We start from the raw sequence: 17,787 nt of genomic DNA, 5'->3' as shown, positions 1-17,787 counted from the left end.
AAAAAGGACATGGAGCTGTTGGAGAGAGTCCAGAGGAGGGCCACGAGGATGATAAGAGGGCTGGAGCACCTCCCGTATGAAGACAGGCTGAGAGAGTTGGGGCTGTTCAGATGGGAGAAGAGAAGGCTGCGTGGAGACCTCATAGCAGCCTTCCGGTATCTGAAGGGGTTCTACAAGGATGCTGGGGAGGGACTCTTCCTTAGGGACTGTAGTGGTAGGACAAGGGGTAATGGGTTCAAACTTAAACAGGGGAAGTTTAGACTAGATATAAGGAAGAAGTTCTTTACAGTGAGGGTGGTGAAGCACTGGAATGGGTTGCCCAGGGAGGTTGTGGATGCTCCGTCCCTGGCAGTGTTCAAGGCCAGGTTGGACAGAGCCTTGAACCACGTGGTTTAGGGCAAGGTGTCCCTGCCCATGGCAGGGGGGTTGGAACTAGATGATCTTAAGGTCCTTTCCAACCCTTACGATTCTATGATTCTATGAATATAACATATAACATAGAATATAACATATATAACATATAACATTAAACATTGGTATCTAATTTCTTTAGTTATAATTTAGAAGACTGCTGCAAGTTTTTGGGCACAAAATTAATAACATTTGAAACTTATAAATGTGACATAAGTGTTAAAATGGTAATTCGAGAAATGTACATGATAAAGTTTTACTACTATATATTTTCTTGTAGCTGTGCTCACACATGAAAATATAGTTCAACAGAACTTTTCATCCTTGAAATCTCGCTGATTTAGATGCTGGAACTGTACCAAATTTGTTTTTCTTACCATAGCTTAGTCTTAAACTACATCAGAAGCTTTTAATGTACAGCTGTGTGCTATTTTCTACGTTGTCTTTGCACACTTGTTCCAAAAAGCGTGTAAAATAACTAAAAGAAAATTTACCTGAGATATAGTGAGGAGAATATCAGTGAAACGAAGCCTCTGTAATCTTCATAACTTCTGCCCTTGGGAGACTTGTTTGGCTATCTCCAAAAGCTCATGAGCAAAGCAATGGTAAGACAGCCAGCAGTGACTAAGGCCAGTGGAGTATCCCAGAAGATACATGTGGTAACATGTACATTAAAAGACTACAGTTAATTTTATACTAACAATTTCTAGTTAAAATTATATAAGCTTCTTTAGCAAACCTATGTCAATATTGTCCACTTAACAGCACTTTCTACAGTTTGTTGTAATTAATTGTTCTCATGGGAAAGTTCCCTATGAAACCTCCATCCTAACAGTCTCTGTTCTTATTAAGTGGAGTATACCATAGTAATATTTCGCATTTTTGTAGCACATCTTATCATGCAGCGCTTTCTTTAATATATGTGTAAAAATTGTTGAGAGCTGCAGTTTCTGACACTGTTAGCTGGGCTGAGAGGACTTTGGAATGGAAAAATACCATGCAGTGACTGGGTTAAGTTCTTTCTTCAACAGAACTGTCACTTGGTCAGCATCTTTTATGACTTTTACATTTCTTTTTTGTTTGGCATTCTTGCAGGATAGATGGGTACTCGTGCAGCCTGCTGGACTCTGTCTGGGCAGTTAGGGGCAATCACTGCCACTCTTGGGACCATCTGCTGCCGTGTTTCCAGGGTCTAAAGGTGTAGGAATGAGCTGAAAATAAAAAGAAGGTGGCTAGTCATGCTTAAGGTTTGGAAAATGAGTGCTACCACTGCACTTCCCAGTTAGATAAAGTAAATTAATATATTTTGTAGAGTTAGGTGTTTTACCTTGCAACCACTCAGCCACTTTTATTAACTGCAAAGTGTAATGAGTGTGCATAGCCATAAGCCTGTCAGCTTGCTTGCCATAAGGATAATTTGAGTAATCAAAATTAGCTTTCTAGCAATGGCTTCCGACTCTTGCCAGTGAGGGAATGTGATGAACTTTCCAATACCATAGCTGCCAATATGTCATGGTCTTCAAGTTTCAGGATGTGGCAAATAATCAAATGCTCCCTAGGTTCTAAAGTAGACTTCTGGGGCAATTTGAAAATCAGAAATTGAAAGTGGCAGCAGTTTTATTTTATAAGAAAGAAATCAGTGATGAAAAAACTCTTTGCCTATTCTTTTAAATTCTACTAGATATGCCAATGCAAGATGTGGGCTTTATTTTGCCTGCATGCAAGTAATGTTTTTGGTTAATTGATTAACTGGACCGAAACCTTGAATTTTCTGTTGTGGAAATTTTTCAAGTAGCTGTTACCATTTTACAAATTAATGTTACAATATTTGGATTTATATTAAATGCTATTAAGTCAAACCTGCTACCTCTGTATTTCTCTACCTCTACTTTTCTACCAAGTAAATAATTGCTATCATTAGTAGATAAGAAGGTGTTTTTCCACTGCTCCCTCACTTGAAATGTTTGTAATGGGCACCAGAAGCATCAGTCCCTAGACCCAGTACAAAATGATAATTTATTTTCATAGAAGCTTATAAATCTGGTGGAAACTCCAGTAGAGAAAGTCAGGTTAAATGACTGTCATGGCTGGACTTGTCATTCACTTGCTGATACCTGTATGACTTGGATTTGCTAAAAGTGACTAGATTTGAATTGCACTTTTTCCAGCTCAGCCTTTCTTAGTTTCTACTCAGGTGTAACTTATTTTAATTAAATGAATCTGAGACGTTATGGAATCCATGTGCTTCTTAGTGAGGCTGTCATCCAAAGCTGTGATTGTAGCTCTACTTGGCATAGCTGCACTGAATTTAATCTTCTGTTTTGTAGACATGGAGTATATTTATGAGGTTAGCTTCAGAGAACTGAAGCACCAGTAGTACTGGATTGTGACATCCTGGGCTCACTGTACTTCTAGCTCAGAATAAATCCTAGGACTGCTACTTCTGTTCAGCTCCCTGCAGCAGCATCTATGTACTTATCTGTGCCTCAGTCCACTGACTCTGCAATGCCTGCTCACAAGAAATACACCCTTTCTCTTTTTCTCAGCTTTGATAGGTTTAAAGAAGTTTGCAGGAGTAAAATACAACACAAAATTTGCAACTTAATGTACAACAACATACATGTCTGAAGTCTTGCTCTTTGGTTATTAGTTACCATTTTAATGTAGCACTTAGCATTACAAAATAAGCGTAAACCTGTAATTTAATTATGAGATGCTCCAAAGAAAAGAAAAATAGCATCTGCTTTATGTTTCTGTCTGAAAAGAACGTATATGGGTGAAAGGAAGTTATAAAATGGTGTGGAATATGCCTTGTCCTGCCAGTATTGTGAAGTTGGTGGAAGAAGGAAGCTGTTACACAAACAGAAGCTCCACTTTTGCTGCAGCAAGTTGTAAATGAATATTATACAAAGCTTTCTTGTCTCAAATCCAAAAGGCTTGTCTCATTTACATGTGTTTAATGCATGTTGGCATCTGTATTTTCTTGATATTATGTTAAAATTGGAGCCAGGCAAAGCTTTTATTGAAACTAAAGCTTGGCTCCAGTTGTCACTCTTGATTTCCTTGGCGTGTTGCAGTGTCTGTGACTTTCTACACCAAACCTTTCGTTATTGTCAGCAAATTTTACAATACAGAAATTGGCGTTGGTGTTCTTGCATCTCCCTTTCTTGGCAGAACTGGCAATTCATATCACTCTCTTAAGTTCCACTCAGTAAATATCAACAGACATAATTTGCTGTGTCAGCAATTCAAATTTTTAAATAATGTTTTTCAGCTTGTTTTTCCTCATTTTCATCTGTCCTTTTTATTGGACCAGTTCCTTTACTTTGTCCTCACTTCCAAGTTCCCCCCACTGTGCTTTCCATGCACATTTCTTCCCCACTGAGATTGTATACAAATATTAGAGCTCTAACTCACACTTTTGTCAGCAGGATGTGCCGCCTCTGTAGGCACACTCAGTTTAAATGAAAAGCCCCTTGGCATTACAATAAATCAAGTGATTAACAAGAAGCAAAATGCCAACCTCTGGCTTTTTTCTCTCCCAAAAACTTGTAGTGCACTGTAGCAAACTGAATTTTCTATCAAAAGGCAGCAGTCAATGGTGTATCCTGAGACACAAGCACTGTAATACTGCACTGAGCACTGTAATACTGGACTGATGTGTGGGGAACCTGGAGAAACCTGTGGATTTTCCTGTTTCTGACTGTAAAAGCTGCCAATATCAGACAAAGGCAGTTAATGAGGGCCAGAACATGTACAGCAGAAAATTGAGTTTATTGTGAACTGAACAGCAGAATGTGCTAACATAGTATCCAGGATTATGCACTTGGTAGCTACTTAGCTGTAGAGAGTTGTGCAGCCCAGGTTATAAGTTATGCAGCAGAAAATGCAACAAATGTGGCTGGTAGTTGGACGTAGTTTTGTTTTTCTTCGATTATGCCTCCAATACCTTGTGCTGGCCTTGTGTTGGCCAATGATTAGCTGACTTTCTGTGGTGTTTAGACAAATCAATTGCATTGGCCAGCTTTTGTACTTACCAATTTGCTTTTGATCATTCACCCAGAAAATAGTAGTATCCATTCATTGGAAGTGCATACATTCTAAATGTGATAATATTGTATTTAAAATATAACTGGAATACAGGTAGAAATGCATTTTATGTTGTGTCTTTTACAAGCATTTATATTCTATATATGTCCAGTGAGAACAGTATTTCCTTCACATTCTTCTCCTTTCCATCTTTTAAAACACTAAAAAAAGAAAGAAGGCCAAAATTAGATGGAAAATTGAACTATTTTTAAAATCTCAAGAGCTGAATTGTAAAGGAAAAGACAAAGTATTATTTTGTCTATATGTGTGAGATAAATAGGTTTATAGAAATTAAGGACATATTCATTGGAACATTTCTTTAGAGCTTCAGTGAATCTTGCTGTTTTTCTCTTTTAGCTAATGGTTATTAAAATAATTTCTATTTTCTTTTTCAACTTTATATACACCTTGGGGCACTGCATGTGTTAAAATGTACAGGGACATATTTTCAGTGAGAAGGACTCTTAAGTGATATTCTAATTCAGTGGTATTTCTGTAACCTGATTCCTCCTCCATATGTCCTCAGTATTCTAGTCTAGAGCTAATCTGAAATACAAGACTGGATTGCATAAAGAATCTGGCCTTCAGTCAACCAAACCCTTTTCTGCAGAGAAGTGAAAGATAAAGAAAAAGAAGTAATTACTGTAATGACGGGTTAGACCTTTAGATTCATGCTGCAATCAGTGATTCCTGTGGTGCTCTGCCGCAATCATGGTTTTAGTGCTGACTAGAATCATAGAATCATAGAATCATAGAATAGTAAGGGTTGGAAAGGACCTTAAGATCATCTAGTTCCAACCCCCCTGCCATGAGCAGGGACACCTCGCACTAAACCATATTCTCTTTAGGGTACAAAAAAGGTGATCAATACCCTGCAAATATGGTCAACAATGAAACTTCACAAAACAATTAAAGTTTTATTCCTGTTCATATTATTCACCTGCCAATTACTGTTTTGCATTATACCTAACCAGAGGTACCTAACACACATCTAAACAACATCTACAGCCATTTTTCATTAGCAACTCTTTGGGTGATGAAGTCAGAAAAACTAAAAAGAGTAAAAAGTTGGTAATGCCAAGATGGAGATGGAAAAAGGCATTGGAAAATTATAAAAGACTGCTTAAGACTCCTATGAAGCAAATTATTATTCAAGGATACTCCTTCAGAAATCAAGGAGTAGAGATTTGATATTCACAAAATTTTAACAATTACAGAAGACAGCACACTACCTTTTAATCATACAAAGTTTTTTTTCTTCCAGAACAAAAAAGCAGTGTCTCCAATTCTTTTAATATTGAAGATATTGATATATATTCAAAACAGCTGCTGGTTTTTGTTGATATTATGGATACAGCCATACAAGGAATGCTCCCCATGTAACTCATTACATCTGTTTGATCTATTGTTATGAGGAAGTAGTATATGGAAATTTATACTAATCCTATGAAATATTAAAAGAATAGAATTTTTAATAAATCATACAATGGTTTGGGTTGGAAGGGACCTTAAAGCTCATCCAGTTCCAACCCCCCGCCACAGGCAGAGAGACAAGACAGGTAAAGACTGTAAAACACTCCATCAGCCCTTGATCTAAATGCTTATAGGAGAGTCACACCTCTCATTTACAGATGGTGAGGCTGGCTCCGAATTCAAGGGCAGCAGAGTGGATTGTCTTGAAAGGAGAATCTCGAAATATTTTTCATGTGTGTATAAATTAAATAAATAAAATCCCCCTAAATTAGACCCTCCTCTCCTGGGATATAGTAGTAAGCTGCAAATTTAGTATTTAGATTTAGGTAGTAATAGCCACTTAGTCTTCAGTAATGACATAATCGAAGAGAAAATTTCTATTGTGTAGGGGTATGCTTGCCAGAGCTCTTATATTTCAAGTGCTGTCAAATCAATGCCAAGATAATTCCAAATACTTTCAGAATTTCTTACTTCTTTATTCTCAAAGTCAAGCTTGAAAATGTGTGTACAGCATTAGTAAATACTTTTATTTTTATTCTGAACCTGAAGGATCATTGAATTATGGATTTTAAATAAGTATTTCCAGCTAATGCTGATGGAATTATACAATCATTTTATAACCATTCAGGATAAAGGGTATTGGTCCTGATCTTGAAACTCATTGATGCAATTAATCCTTGTATCTGTGAGCTGTGTCATAGAAGTCAACTGGAACTTTTGCGTAAGTGTCCTGGGTTCAGCTATAGCAGTCATTTTTCTCCTGCTTAGTAGCTGGTGCAGTGCTGTGTTTTTTAACTTTCAGCCTGGGAACAACGCTGATAACACCGATGTTTTTAGTTGTTGCTAAGTAATGTTTATTCCAACCAAGGACTTTCTCAGTCTCATGCTTTGCCAGGGAGGAGGGGAAGCCGGGAGGAAGCAGAGACAGGACACCTGACCCAAACTAGCCAAAGGGGTATTCCATACCACAGCACGTCATGCCCAGTATATAAACCGGGGGGAGTTACCCGGAAGGCCCAGATCACTGCTCGGGTCGGGCTGGGTATCGGTCGGCGGGTGGTGAGCAATTGTATCCTCTCCCCTTGTTATTTCACTAATCGTTATTATCATTGGTGGTAGCAGTAGTGGTTTTGTGTTATACCTTAGTTGCGGGACTGCTCTTATCTCAACCCGTGGGAGTTACATTCTTCCCATTCTCCTCCCCATCCCTCCGGGAGCGGGGGGAGGAAGAAGTGGGGGGGGGAGTGAGCGAGCGGCTGTGTGGTTCTGAGTTACCAGCTGGGCTCAAACCACGACAGTAAGTAATATTTACAGAACCTCAGTCACTTAAATCATGATTATCCCTGGAAAACAACAAAAGATTAGCTCTGGTAATCATTTTTTGTAGACATCACAGAGATTAAAAGCAGAAGTTTTGCAGAAGTACTTAAGTGTACCTTCCATGGTTTGCAAATGTCATAATCTATAGAAATTTTACTAATTTCACTTTGAAAATGAGTTTGCAACATTATTTGTCACTTTGCCAGCCTGTATCAGTACATTCTCAAAGAGTTCAGCTGGTTAGAAGGATACCCTAGCCTGATGGTAAATCAAAGGTATGCTTCATTCCGTTTGCATCTTTGTTGGCAATTAAAAGAATTTGCAAATAAAAAGAAAATGAGTAGGTTGTTGATAGGACTGATGTCAAACAAAGGATCATTTTCTCCTTTTTGATATGCTGCAGTAAAAAAGAGTTTCATTTACTTCTGATCATTAATTGCCAAAATCTGTACAGGACACTTCATTCCCACTCCATTTCTGGGTTTGTTGATTCCCAAGGCTGAGCAAGAGAAGTGATAACAGGAGAGCCTTAGAGATACCTATAAAGGCAGAGATAAATTCAAAGTAATAGTATTAGACTACATCCATGTGCCAGGCATGTTATTTAGCTTGACTTAAGAAATTTTGATGCTATAGTTCACACTCTAGCTACTTCATAGCCTCATGACACAATGTGTCACTCGCTGGATGACCAAAAACATTTGACAGGATACAATATCCTCAGTTAAAATTACTGTATTCATGAGAAATGTTTTATTTCTGTGAGTAATATAGATTGCTGTTGTACTTGTGGTGGTATATTGAATTTTTCTGGACTCTATATTCATAATCATTCTATTAATTCATAGTTCACTTCCACACCATAGCTTTTATTTATATTCCTTAATTGACTTTGAAATGGAACACAAAGTTCGCATCCTTTTGGAGAGAGAGGTTCTCTCCATCTTTCAGTAAAAACTTGTGATATAAATGACCAAGACCAAGCCTGTGGCTATTATGAATGAGGTATTAATCTGGTTTACTTTCTCTTCTTCTAGTTAGAAGCCAAAGATCATGTAAAAATACTAGGTATGTTTCAAGGAATTTTTAGTAACACATCCATGTCCAAAAATAATAGGCGCAATCAGAAGATAAGTGTAGGATGGATAAACAAGTAAGGATGGATTTCTGAAGCCTTCTTGTTATAGTCACAGCAGATTTACGTTTCAGTAGATAGTAGCTAGCCCTTTAATCCTCTGTGGGGATTCTCCTGGACAGCAATATCACACATTCACTCCTGTATAAATCCTGTGTATTATGCTGGCCAGCATTGTTACTCTGTTAAAAAGTAGAAGTGGTGGTTCTCACTGTTTATTCAAAGCAGGTGATGAATACACCATTTAACATTTAAATTCCCCAGTAGTACTGAGGGCCCAAAGATAAGTTTATAAATGCAAGTTCTCACAACTAAAGTGTTTCAAAGACAATATCTGCATGACAGAAGCGTGTTAGGGTGGAATGCTGAGTAAGGAGAGGAACAGACACTGTTGGTTATCCGTTGTAAAACCAGTGATTATGGCTTGCAGTCTGGCTAGGCATGGCTAAGTTCATCTGTATTTATTACAGGCAATGGAGGATTTTGAGGAGAAAGTTTAAAGAAGATAAGATGGTGAGCAGTGAAATGGAAAAAAAAATAATGTTGAAGTACTTGTCAGAAAAATAGAAGTTTGAGATAGTTACTAGTGGTGCAAATGGGGAAGGGTGACCTTTCAACTGACAGCCCTGTAGGCTGGATAGGTATTAATGATGAGAGACCTTTAAATGTAAACAGAAGAAAAATAAGGGAGAAGAAGATCTAGCATTAATTCTCTTTCTTCATGTAGGTAGAAGGATTTCCAGGGTGCAAGACCGTAGGCATTTTGTCTAAGATGAGATTGCAGTAATGAAGTTCTAAAGTGACCCAGGCTCAGTCAATTGTTTTAGCATTGTAGGCTGAGGTGAAAAGGTTGTATTTTAGGAACTGTTCTGCAGGATGTTCATGGTAGCATGTTCATAAATCACATATGTCAGTCTTTAGTAGTTTCATTACCATTAGAATTTTGTGCAATGATAACAAAGTATCGGAGACAGTAATTTTCTTTTTCTGCCTAGGAAAACTATATCAGGAAAAAGAAAATGAGATTTTCCTTTATTCCTTATTATCCCATATAAGATAATCTTTCTTTAGATGCAGAGCCTCTATTTAAATTTCTTTTCCTAAAATGCTCCTTTTCAGTGTTCTCCTACCCACTTAAAAGAAATAACATTAATCTCATAATGTATAGAAAATATTTTACAGAATATGTGTTTAGGTAGTTTTGGAATCTAGAAATAAAAATGGAAGAAAACAAATATGGTCTAGAGATTCAGTCTTTACAGAAATTGTAGGATTGAAGGATATAGCCTTCAATCACTGTCAAATCTATGAAATGAGCAGACTTTCAGCAAGGCAAAAAGTGCATATGCCTTCCAAGTTTACAATGCCATTTATTTTTTAATTGTGTTTAGGCATTTGGGTATGTGATTATAGCATCATTTTGTTAATTTTTTTTTTTTTAATTGTCATATTCTTCTTACAACGGGGGTATTCCTTGGGGAAAGACAGGAAATTAATTAAAAAAAGATGGTAAAGTGTACTCCACTGTTAAAAAGTAAAAAGAGCTATTTGGATAAATATTTAATGTTGAGTAAATATCTAGAGAGTGAAGAAGACTTGTGAAAGAGGCAGAAGGAACAGGGAAATCATAGGGACAGTTGAACTTCAGGGGAAACTTTAACTTTTGCTATCAGCCTTATTATTATCCAAATCCCAGGCATATGAGACAGGTTAGGTTGTCTAGAGTGATTAAATTTCATTCTGGAGCACAGAAGGAATTTCATTAATAGCTGTATTTTATCTTTAATTGAAAGACTGGTTTTTTTTTCTTTTCCTGTATACCTCTGTAAATATATATATATGTATATGTGTGTATATGTATGTATATGTGTGTGTGTATATATATATACACCTCTGTACATGCATCCTGTATTGAGAAGGAGGCTGGACTGGAACATCTCAAAAGATCCCACTTTTATAGATATTCCAGCAATCCTTTAGTTATCTGAGCTCACACCAATGAAAGAAATGTGATCCTTAGAACCTGCAACACAATCAGATTTAAATGGGTAGTTTGCGGGCATATCTTTTATATTAGTGCTTTAATGTGAAGGTCTAGGAAACTGTATAAAATTAGTTCACTTTACAATATTCATGAGAGGAATTAATTGTGACTTTATACCTTTTTTTTTTATCCCTGTAGCTGGGCCTCTAGAACTTCCTCTCTTTGAGCTGATCCCATCACAAAGACAAGTGGTTTTTCATGGAGACCGCTTGCCATTTCAGTGTACTGCAACATACGTTGACAATACCACCCAAGTACATTGGTACCATGCTGGTCGCCTGATTGAAACAGATGAAGAGAGAGGCATATTTGTGGAGGACAGCATCATTCATGACTGCTGCTTAATTACACGGTAATGTATACCCCTTGTAATAGTCAGACTTACAGGCAAGGTGAGCAGATTCAACACAGAATAAGCCTTATTAAAACATACATCAGGAATAGTTTTTTGAAGCACTTCAATTGCATGCTCCAATCTGAACACACAAGGTAGAGATTTTTCATGGCTCTGAGTGGCTGTGGTTCCAAATCGTTTTTCTTGTGTCTAAGTATCCAGATTTGAGCAACTAAGCATTTGAAATAGATAAAACCAGTTTCTTACACGATAAACCATGAGATGAAACTGAACTTAGAATGAGAGTGACTTACAGCAAAACTACTTTTTCATGACACCATCTAGATGTTTGAATTGTGATCTTCCTGTGAAGAACTATCAATTTGAAAGGCTTGGATTAATTTTTGGAGGTTCCAATATACTGGAACCCATATTCTTTAGTTATGTAATCTCATATTTGTTTCTTACTAAAATATTTCTCAACTTTCTGTGACTTTTAGCATCTGCGTCTCTGTGTTTGAGACACAGAGATCCACAGAAACCTTTGCTGATGTGAAAAATGCAAGAGGAATGAAGTAGAATAGGCTTCTATAAAAATGTAACAGCTGATATTTGGCAGTGAATATATCATTCCACTTTTCATTCAGTTTTCCCTTTTAAATCTTAATAAATTATTATAAATTTCTGTGTTTACTTTTGGTTTTCGTCATAGAATATTGGCTTGTCACTAAAAGCTGCTAAGCTGTTGCACACATCCTTTTGTCCTCTGCCATTTTCCATCTAAAAAATTGATGATTGATCAAAAAACAGTCTGATTCTGTGTCTGTGTTCTGCCTTTCTCTTTGTGGAAGATAGAGTGAAAATAGCTATGCTAATTAGCTCTGGATCATCATTATCATCTTTTCACTCAACCAGTTTCTATTAATATAATTGACCTAAAATGCTTCTTGAACTATCAAATGAAAGTTATGAAGGGAGTCAAAGTAATTCCTCTCCGCTGGGGTCTTTTGGCTTTATTAATTTTGTCTACTCACTGCTTATTTGGCCTCTTTTGGAGTCCTATAGATCTAGAGGCATAGACTTGACCTATTCTCACAGCTACTGGCTTTCTTCTAATACCAATGTGTATGGCTATAGCGGATAATGAAAAAGACTATTAGACCAATTAGTATGGTAATGCCAAGTGCATGAGCTATTATATAACTGCCAGGTCACTTAAATTAAAGCATGTTCTTCTTATTTCCATTATATCAAAATTAAAAGACATGCTTTTATTCACCTCACATTTTTCAACTGAATTAATTTTGCACTATATAAGCAATTTGTAGAGTAATAAATTGAAATTGTCTAAAAATGTTAAGATTTTCAAAACAGTTATTCTTTTAAAAAAGCTAGTTTAGAAGTAGCTTGACTGAATTTTACCTTATTTTGCTTTATTTTGCCAGACTGTTAGATAAGAATCATTGTCTACCATAGCAATATTTTAATAAGGATGGTTGATCTGCTACTTACCTTGTTTTCTGTGCCATTAAATAGGTGACCTTGATGCTTAGGTCGCAGCATGCAGTGGGACTAGGTATTCAGAAAGAATGTGCTCTAAATGCACCATCCTATTTGCAGTTATAGACTGGAAAAGTACTTTGACTTTTCCAAGTTATGTGATACAGACTGTCAAAATGAGACAAAATATTTTTTAATTTAAATCTTTATAAACAGTGATTTTACAGTGTACGACATATTAATTGCTCATTAATTTGAGCTATGTTTTACTTTATTGTAAAGTAGGGCATCAACACTGCCTTTAACTGTACAGCATAGTCCTTATCCAGTCAAAAATGCTAATATTCAGGCAGTCATGTCTCTGCCTTGGGGATGATCAAAATTGACTTACTAAAGGCATGAGACATCTATACTTTTGAAACTAGCTTTTAAAAACAATACTATTTTGAAGTAAATGATTTTTTAAATGTAAATTATAGAGATTATTGTCTCTTCATGTTGAAAATGAGAAAATATTGGCCAAGTTATGACTGTAAAAACTCTCTTCAGCATTTCTTAATTTTAATCCCATCATTATAACAATATATACTGTAACTCAATTTGTATCATTACATATTAAAATAATACCTAATAGCATGCTTATTACATGTTACAATAGTATGTAATAATATGCTTGTTACATGCTATAACACTAGCTTGTGATAGCTCTTAAGGCTAAATCACAGTTGTACAAGACCCCTTAAAACATCAGAAAGACGGTGTCTTCCTGAGGTTATCATATGTTAAGGACAGGATTTGGAGTAAAAATAAAGGTAATTTACTTACAGTGTCATATTTTGCCTACCTACTCTTTATAGCAGATGTCCACTGTCTGTGATTTTCTGTGATTGCACTAAAGGATAGGCTTTGGCTTGTCCTGCTTAGCAATTTAAAGATTGCTGAAGCTGGTTTTGAACAAAGAGGTGTAGTCCTGTTCCAAAAGCTACTTATTCAAACATTTTTAGATGGTTATTTTATTGGGTAGTTCCAGATATTTCTGGACGTGGATTTACAACACAAATATCATACTAAACCCTTCTGTTTTATTAACTGGCACAGTAAAAGGATAAAATATCCAAATGTGTATTTTTTTGTCTCCTACGATAAAACAGAAGAAACTAAAATAAATGTTTTTGTTACAATAATTAAACTAAAGTTTTGAACTGTATTCCGGCCTGTGACATTTTTCTTGGCAAAGAGTATTCCCTTATAGGAGATCTTGAGAAGGTGTTTTCAATTCTGCTGCTAGCTCACATTTACCATTTCTTGCCAATGATAATAATATTTTATTTTGCTCATGTTGAATTTTCTGTCATTATGCCTCTGTATAAATGTCATAGACATACATGAAAATGTAAATGTGATGTGGAACTAATTTTCTGTCATCTGTGAATGGATCTAGCTGAAATTGTTACTTGTGTTTCCATGAAGACAGCCTACTTTTTTAAGCCTGGAATATTAGATTATCATTTTGATTGCTGTAAGTGTCAATGAAACAGTCCATATCCCTGAAGCCACAGAGAACGCAGATTATATATGTTTCTCTGCAGCACAGCATCTTTTCCAACTTCCCCACTGTTCCCTTTCAGTGTTTGGAGCGAGAGGCTGGCAGGACAGTTATATAATATTAAATTTAAAAAGGAAAAATATTGTAGTTTTATAAACCAAACAACTTCACAGTAGTAGAGAGGCTTTAATTTTGAAGAAGTTTCTTATTTACCACATATACTAAAATGACAATTTTAGTCTTTTTAGTTCTATTCTGTAAATACTTTTGTAGTGTTCAACAGTGCTTATGCTTCTGACAGCTGTAATAGCTGCTCTGGGACCATTACAGCTCAGAAGTACTCCTGAAAACATTAAGCAGTGCAGAAAGTTAAGAACCCATAAAAAGGAGTGTTACAATTGGAGAAACTAACATGCTCCCAACTAAACCTAGGATAGCAGGTGCTAGTATCAGAAGTGTTTTTCAGATGTAATATTTGTTAAGTTGTGTAGATAGTCTGGAAAGAAAGACTATTAGGTCTCAACTGTGATCCCCAACAGTGTTTTTCACTTCAATAAATTAAAAGAAAAAATAAAAAAGCTTAAGAATCTTGGGTTTTTAAAAGTATCTAGTGCTTCTTTACATTTTGACAGCTGTCAATACCAATATGGGATGGTCATGAGTAAATAATGAAAGAAATAGTAATGTTTGAGATAACAGAATATGAAACTACAGCTGTTCCTTTAGGTGCAACAAGGATAGGGGAAATAGTAAGAAAACTGATTTTAACATTTATACATAAAATGTATATATTGATTTCTGACAGCTGCTTTTAGAGGTATATGATTTTGTGAAAACATCCAAAATTTCCATCTGCAAAACAAATGTCTGACAGCAAGGAAGAGTTTAAATTGTGATCCACTTCTACTGTAATAGGGAAGAAACAAGGAAAAAAATAAAAAGGAACTAAAATGTTGTAGATTAAAAATTTTGGTCATAATTTTTGTAATCTAAAGGGGGGTTTGAGTCCAATTAATAATTTTTAAATGTTTGAAATGATCACAGCAGCTATTAGTAAAGAGTTTGGAATTTGGCTGAGACAGTTTCACTAAAAGAACAAATATTGTTTCTATGATTATAGAAAGAAAATCGATTCCAGGAGTAGACAGGTAGTGTCATGACAAATTTGAGATCCAGACAGGCATTCCTTGTGAGAAAGAACAAAACACTTACTTACAGAATTTCTGTGAGAAAGGCTGAAATTCTGTGCCTATTTTTTGTGGAAAGGATGCAAGTGACCCCTGAACTCCCGTAACAGTTTGTGGCAAGAATACATCTGGAAAAGATATGAAGCAAGCAGTAGCAGTTTGGGTTGATATTAGCTTCAGAACAGTCTGAAAATGGCACTGATGAATGTGTTGCCAGGTTGAATAAAGAATTGGAGATTCAGATACGTGCCAAATCATGGCAAAATATTGGAGGTTCATTCTGCACAAGATTAACAAAAATAAATGTTAGAACAGATCCAAAGAATCTGATTCAGAAATGCAGATATTTTATAATCATTTTGTGTTCTGCCGTCATGAGCATTTGAAGATGAGCAGCTGGGGGTCATACTGAAAAGCCCAGGGAAATCAGCAGAAATTGTTTAGTGCTGATATTTTGTTGGTTCACCTAATTGACTCTGACCCTTAGTTGTCAAGCAGTTAGGAAAGAAATGAAGCAAAATAACCATTTAAATTGTAAATCAATGTTTCAAGATTACTTTAAACCCTGTAGTCAGTGGTATACAGTTTACTTCAGGCTCTGGAGGCATCAAAGACTAGTGATAGATGCACCTTTACCAGCAACACTCTCATATATCAGACAGGAAGTTAATATTTAAAATTCTTTCAGAATATTATGAAATACACAGGCTAAGGGTTTAATTATTTGAGATTAAGAGAATCTTCCTGTGAATTAATTTGGAAGATTAATTAAATTTAGGCCTTTTCTCTAAAAATCTTTCAATTATCTGAATAAAACTCAATGTCAGCTTTATTACTAATCAGTTTGGGGAATAATTTAAAATACAATTGTAAAAAAGTGTACTAGTACTATGAAAAACAAAAGCAGTAACCACGATACCATCTACCATTAAAGGAATAGGCCACTATGTAAGAATTGTGCTGTGCCATATAAACTGTAGGCTTAATTTGGGTAACTGTTTATTGAAACGTGATTGAGAAATAGATATTTTCACAGACAAATATCTGCAAGTGTTTTTGGCTGATAGAATAAAAAAAGCCTTAGAGAAATAGTAAGTCAGAGCTGTATAAAGAAAATGATGGAGTCACTCTTGAAGAACTTTAAAAGAGTATCATTATTTTGATGTTGAGAACAGATTAAGAAGGTGCCTTGCACTAAATTTTGACCTCTCACTTCTACCTCTGCTTATTTCCTGCAGCTATGTATGGGCCCATCCAGCCATACCACTGAAATAAAATGTTAAGCTCAGTATTAACAGCAAAAATTTGTACTTTCCCCCCTGCAGTGGGGTATTAATAGAGTTTTGCATTGACTTTTTAGGGCCAGAATGATTTTACCGTGGCTCTTCAAACAGCTGCAGCTATACAGCTGACGAAATGCTGCACTGCAGCAGCAGTTTGGAGTGAACATCTCAGGACTGGCTTTTTTAAAATTACCTTTCCTGTCAACATGAATGTAAGGTATAATTACACATTTCTCTCAGTCCAGGCAGTAGTTTGTAACCCTGTGCATCGACTGTGATTATCAGAGCAATTATGACATGTCTGGACTCTGAGGTACTCCTACCGGGTCACTTACCCTAGATACTAGTGAAGCAAACCATTTCTTTAAAGCAAAACATGTTAGAAATATTAAAACAAATAACTGAATTAATTTTTACTTTTCATGTATTTCAATCTATTCAACATAGAGAACATGTTGTAGGACATATTCCTTATGAACATACAGAAAGCTTTTTTACTCCATTAGAAGTCTGGAACTCCATGAAAAAGGTCCAAGCCCCTTCCCTTCTTTCTCCCTACAGGATGCAAGAACCCTCTTTTTAATTGTTTATGGTGTTTTGATTGAATGATCCCTGGCCATCACAAAAAAGTTTACACTGTTGGAAGTACACTGTATACTAGAGAAATAATAGAGATTGTTCCTGAAGTTCTTATGTAGGAATCTGCTATGTCTTACCTACTTTTTAGATCTTCCCAAATTTCTTGCGGGTCAGCAAATAAAACAGTTCAGTATTCTAGCCCTAATACACAATTGCTCTATCCCATAAAACATACATTAAATAATTTCTGCATTTGTTGCACTACTAAATAGGGAGAATGGGAAATTCTATCAAAGTAGTGTGCATTTGACAAATAATTTGAAATTGTACAATTAATGTAGTAGTTTGGTTTTGGGCTTTATGTAGTTTGGTGGGGGGTTGGGTTTTTGGGGGTTTTTTTGAGGGGGAGGGGGCTGTGGTTTTGTTTGTTTGTTTGTTTCCTTTTTTTCTTTTCTTTTTGCTGGTCCTAGTGGCACCTAATCAAATAATCAAGAATTGTCATAAGTAGGTTAGCACTTCTGAATCATCTGGGAAATGTTTTACTTTAAAAGCTTTTTATGTAATTTTGGCTATTGGACTGATTGTCATAATGTTATTTTTGTCTAAGAACCTCTGATAGTGTACAGATCACAAGAGTTATGCTAATGAAATAAAGCTTCCTCTGGATATAACATTGCAGCATACAGACTACTTAAGGGCAGATGAAAGGCATACAGCAGTGTAGCACTATTTCCCCAGAAGACTGCAGCTGTATACATCCTGCAGTCAAGCAGTTTGTTGGTATAACAAAATTAATAACAATAAACGTGTTTGAGCATCCCTAAACCTTTCACCAACTGACAACACAGCTTAATGATAGACAACTAGTTCATGAAGTACTTTAAAT

At 35.9% G+C, this 17,787-nt stretch overlaps 1 protein-coding gene across 2 annotated transcripts in view; it reads left to right on the top strand.

The window, feature by feature from the left end:
* LOC115608698 (adhesion G protein-coupled receptor A3-like) overlaps positions 1 to 17,787 on the top strand; it is a 284,297-nt gene that overhangs the window by 119,423 nt on the left and 147,087 nt on the right. For both annotated transcript variants that reach the window (XM_030487919.1, XM_030487920.1), the window contains one exon: positions 10,611 to 10,824. In XM_030487919.1, coding sequence (XP_030343779.1) covers positions 10,611 to 10,824 — 214 coding nt within the window. The remainder of the gene's footprint in view (positions 1 to 10,610; positions 10,825 to 17,787) is intronic.

The sequence above is a fragment of the Strigops habroptila genome, chromosome 5 (genome assembly GCF_004027225.2).
Source record: "Strigops habroptila isolate Jane chromosome 5, bStrHab1.2.pri, whole genome shotgun sequence".
Classification (NCBI taxonomy): domain Eukaryota; kingdom Metazoa; phylum Chordata; class Aves; order Psittaciformes; family Psittacidae; genus Strigops; species Strigops habroptila.
This window is presented reverse-complemented; position numbering and strand designations above follow the sequence as displayed.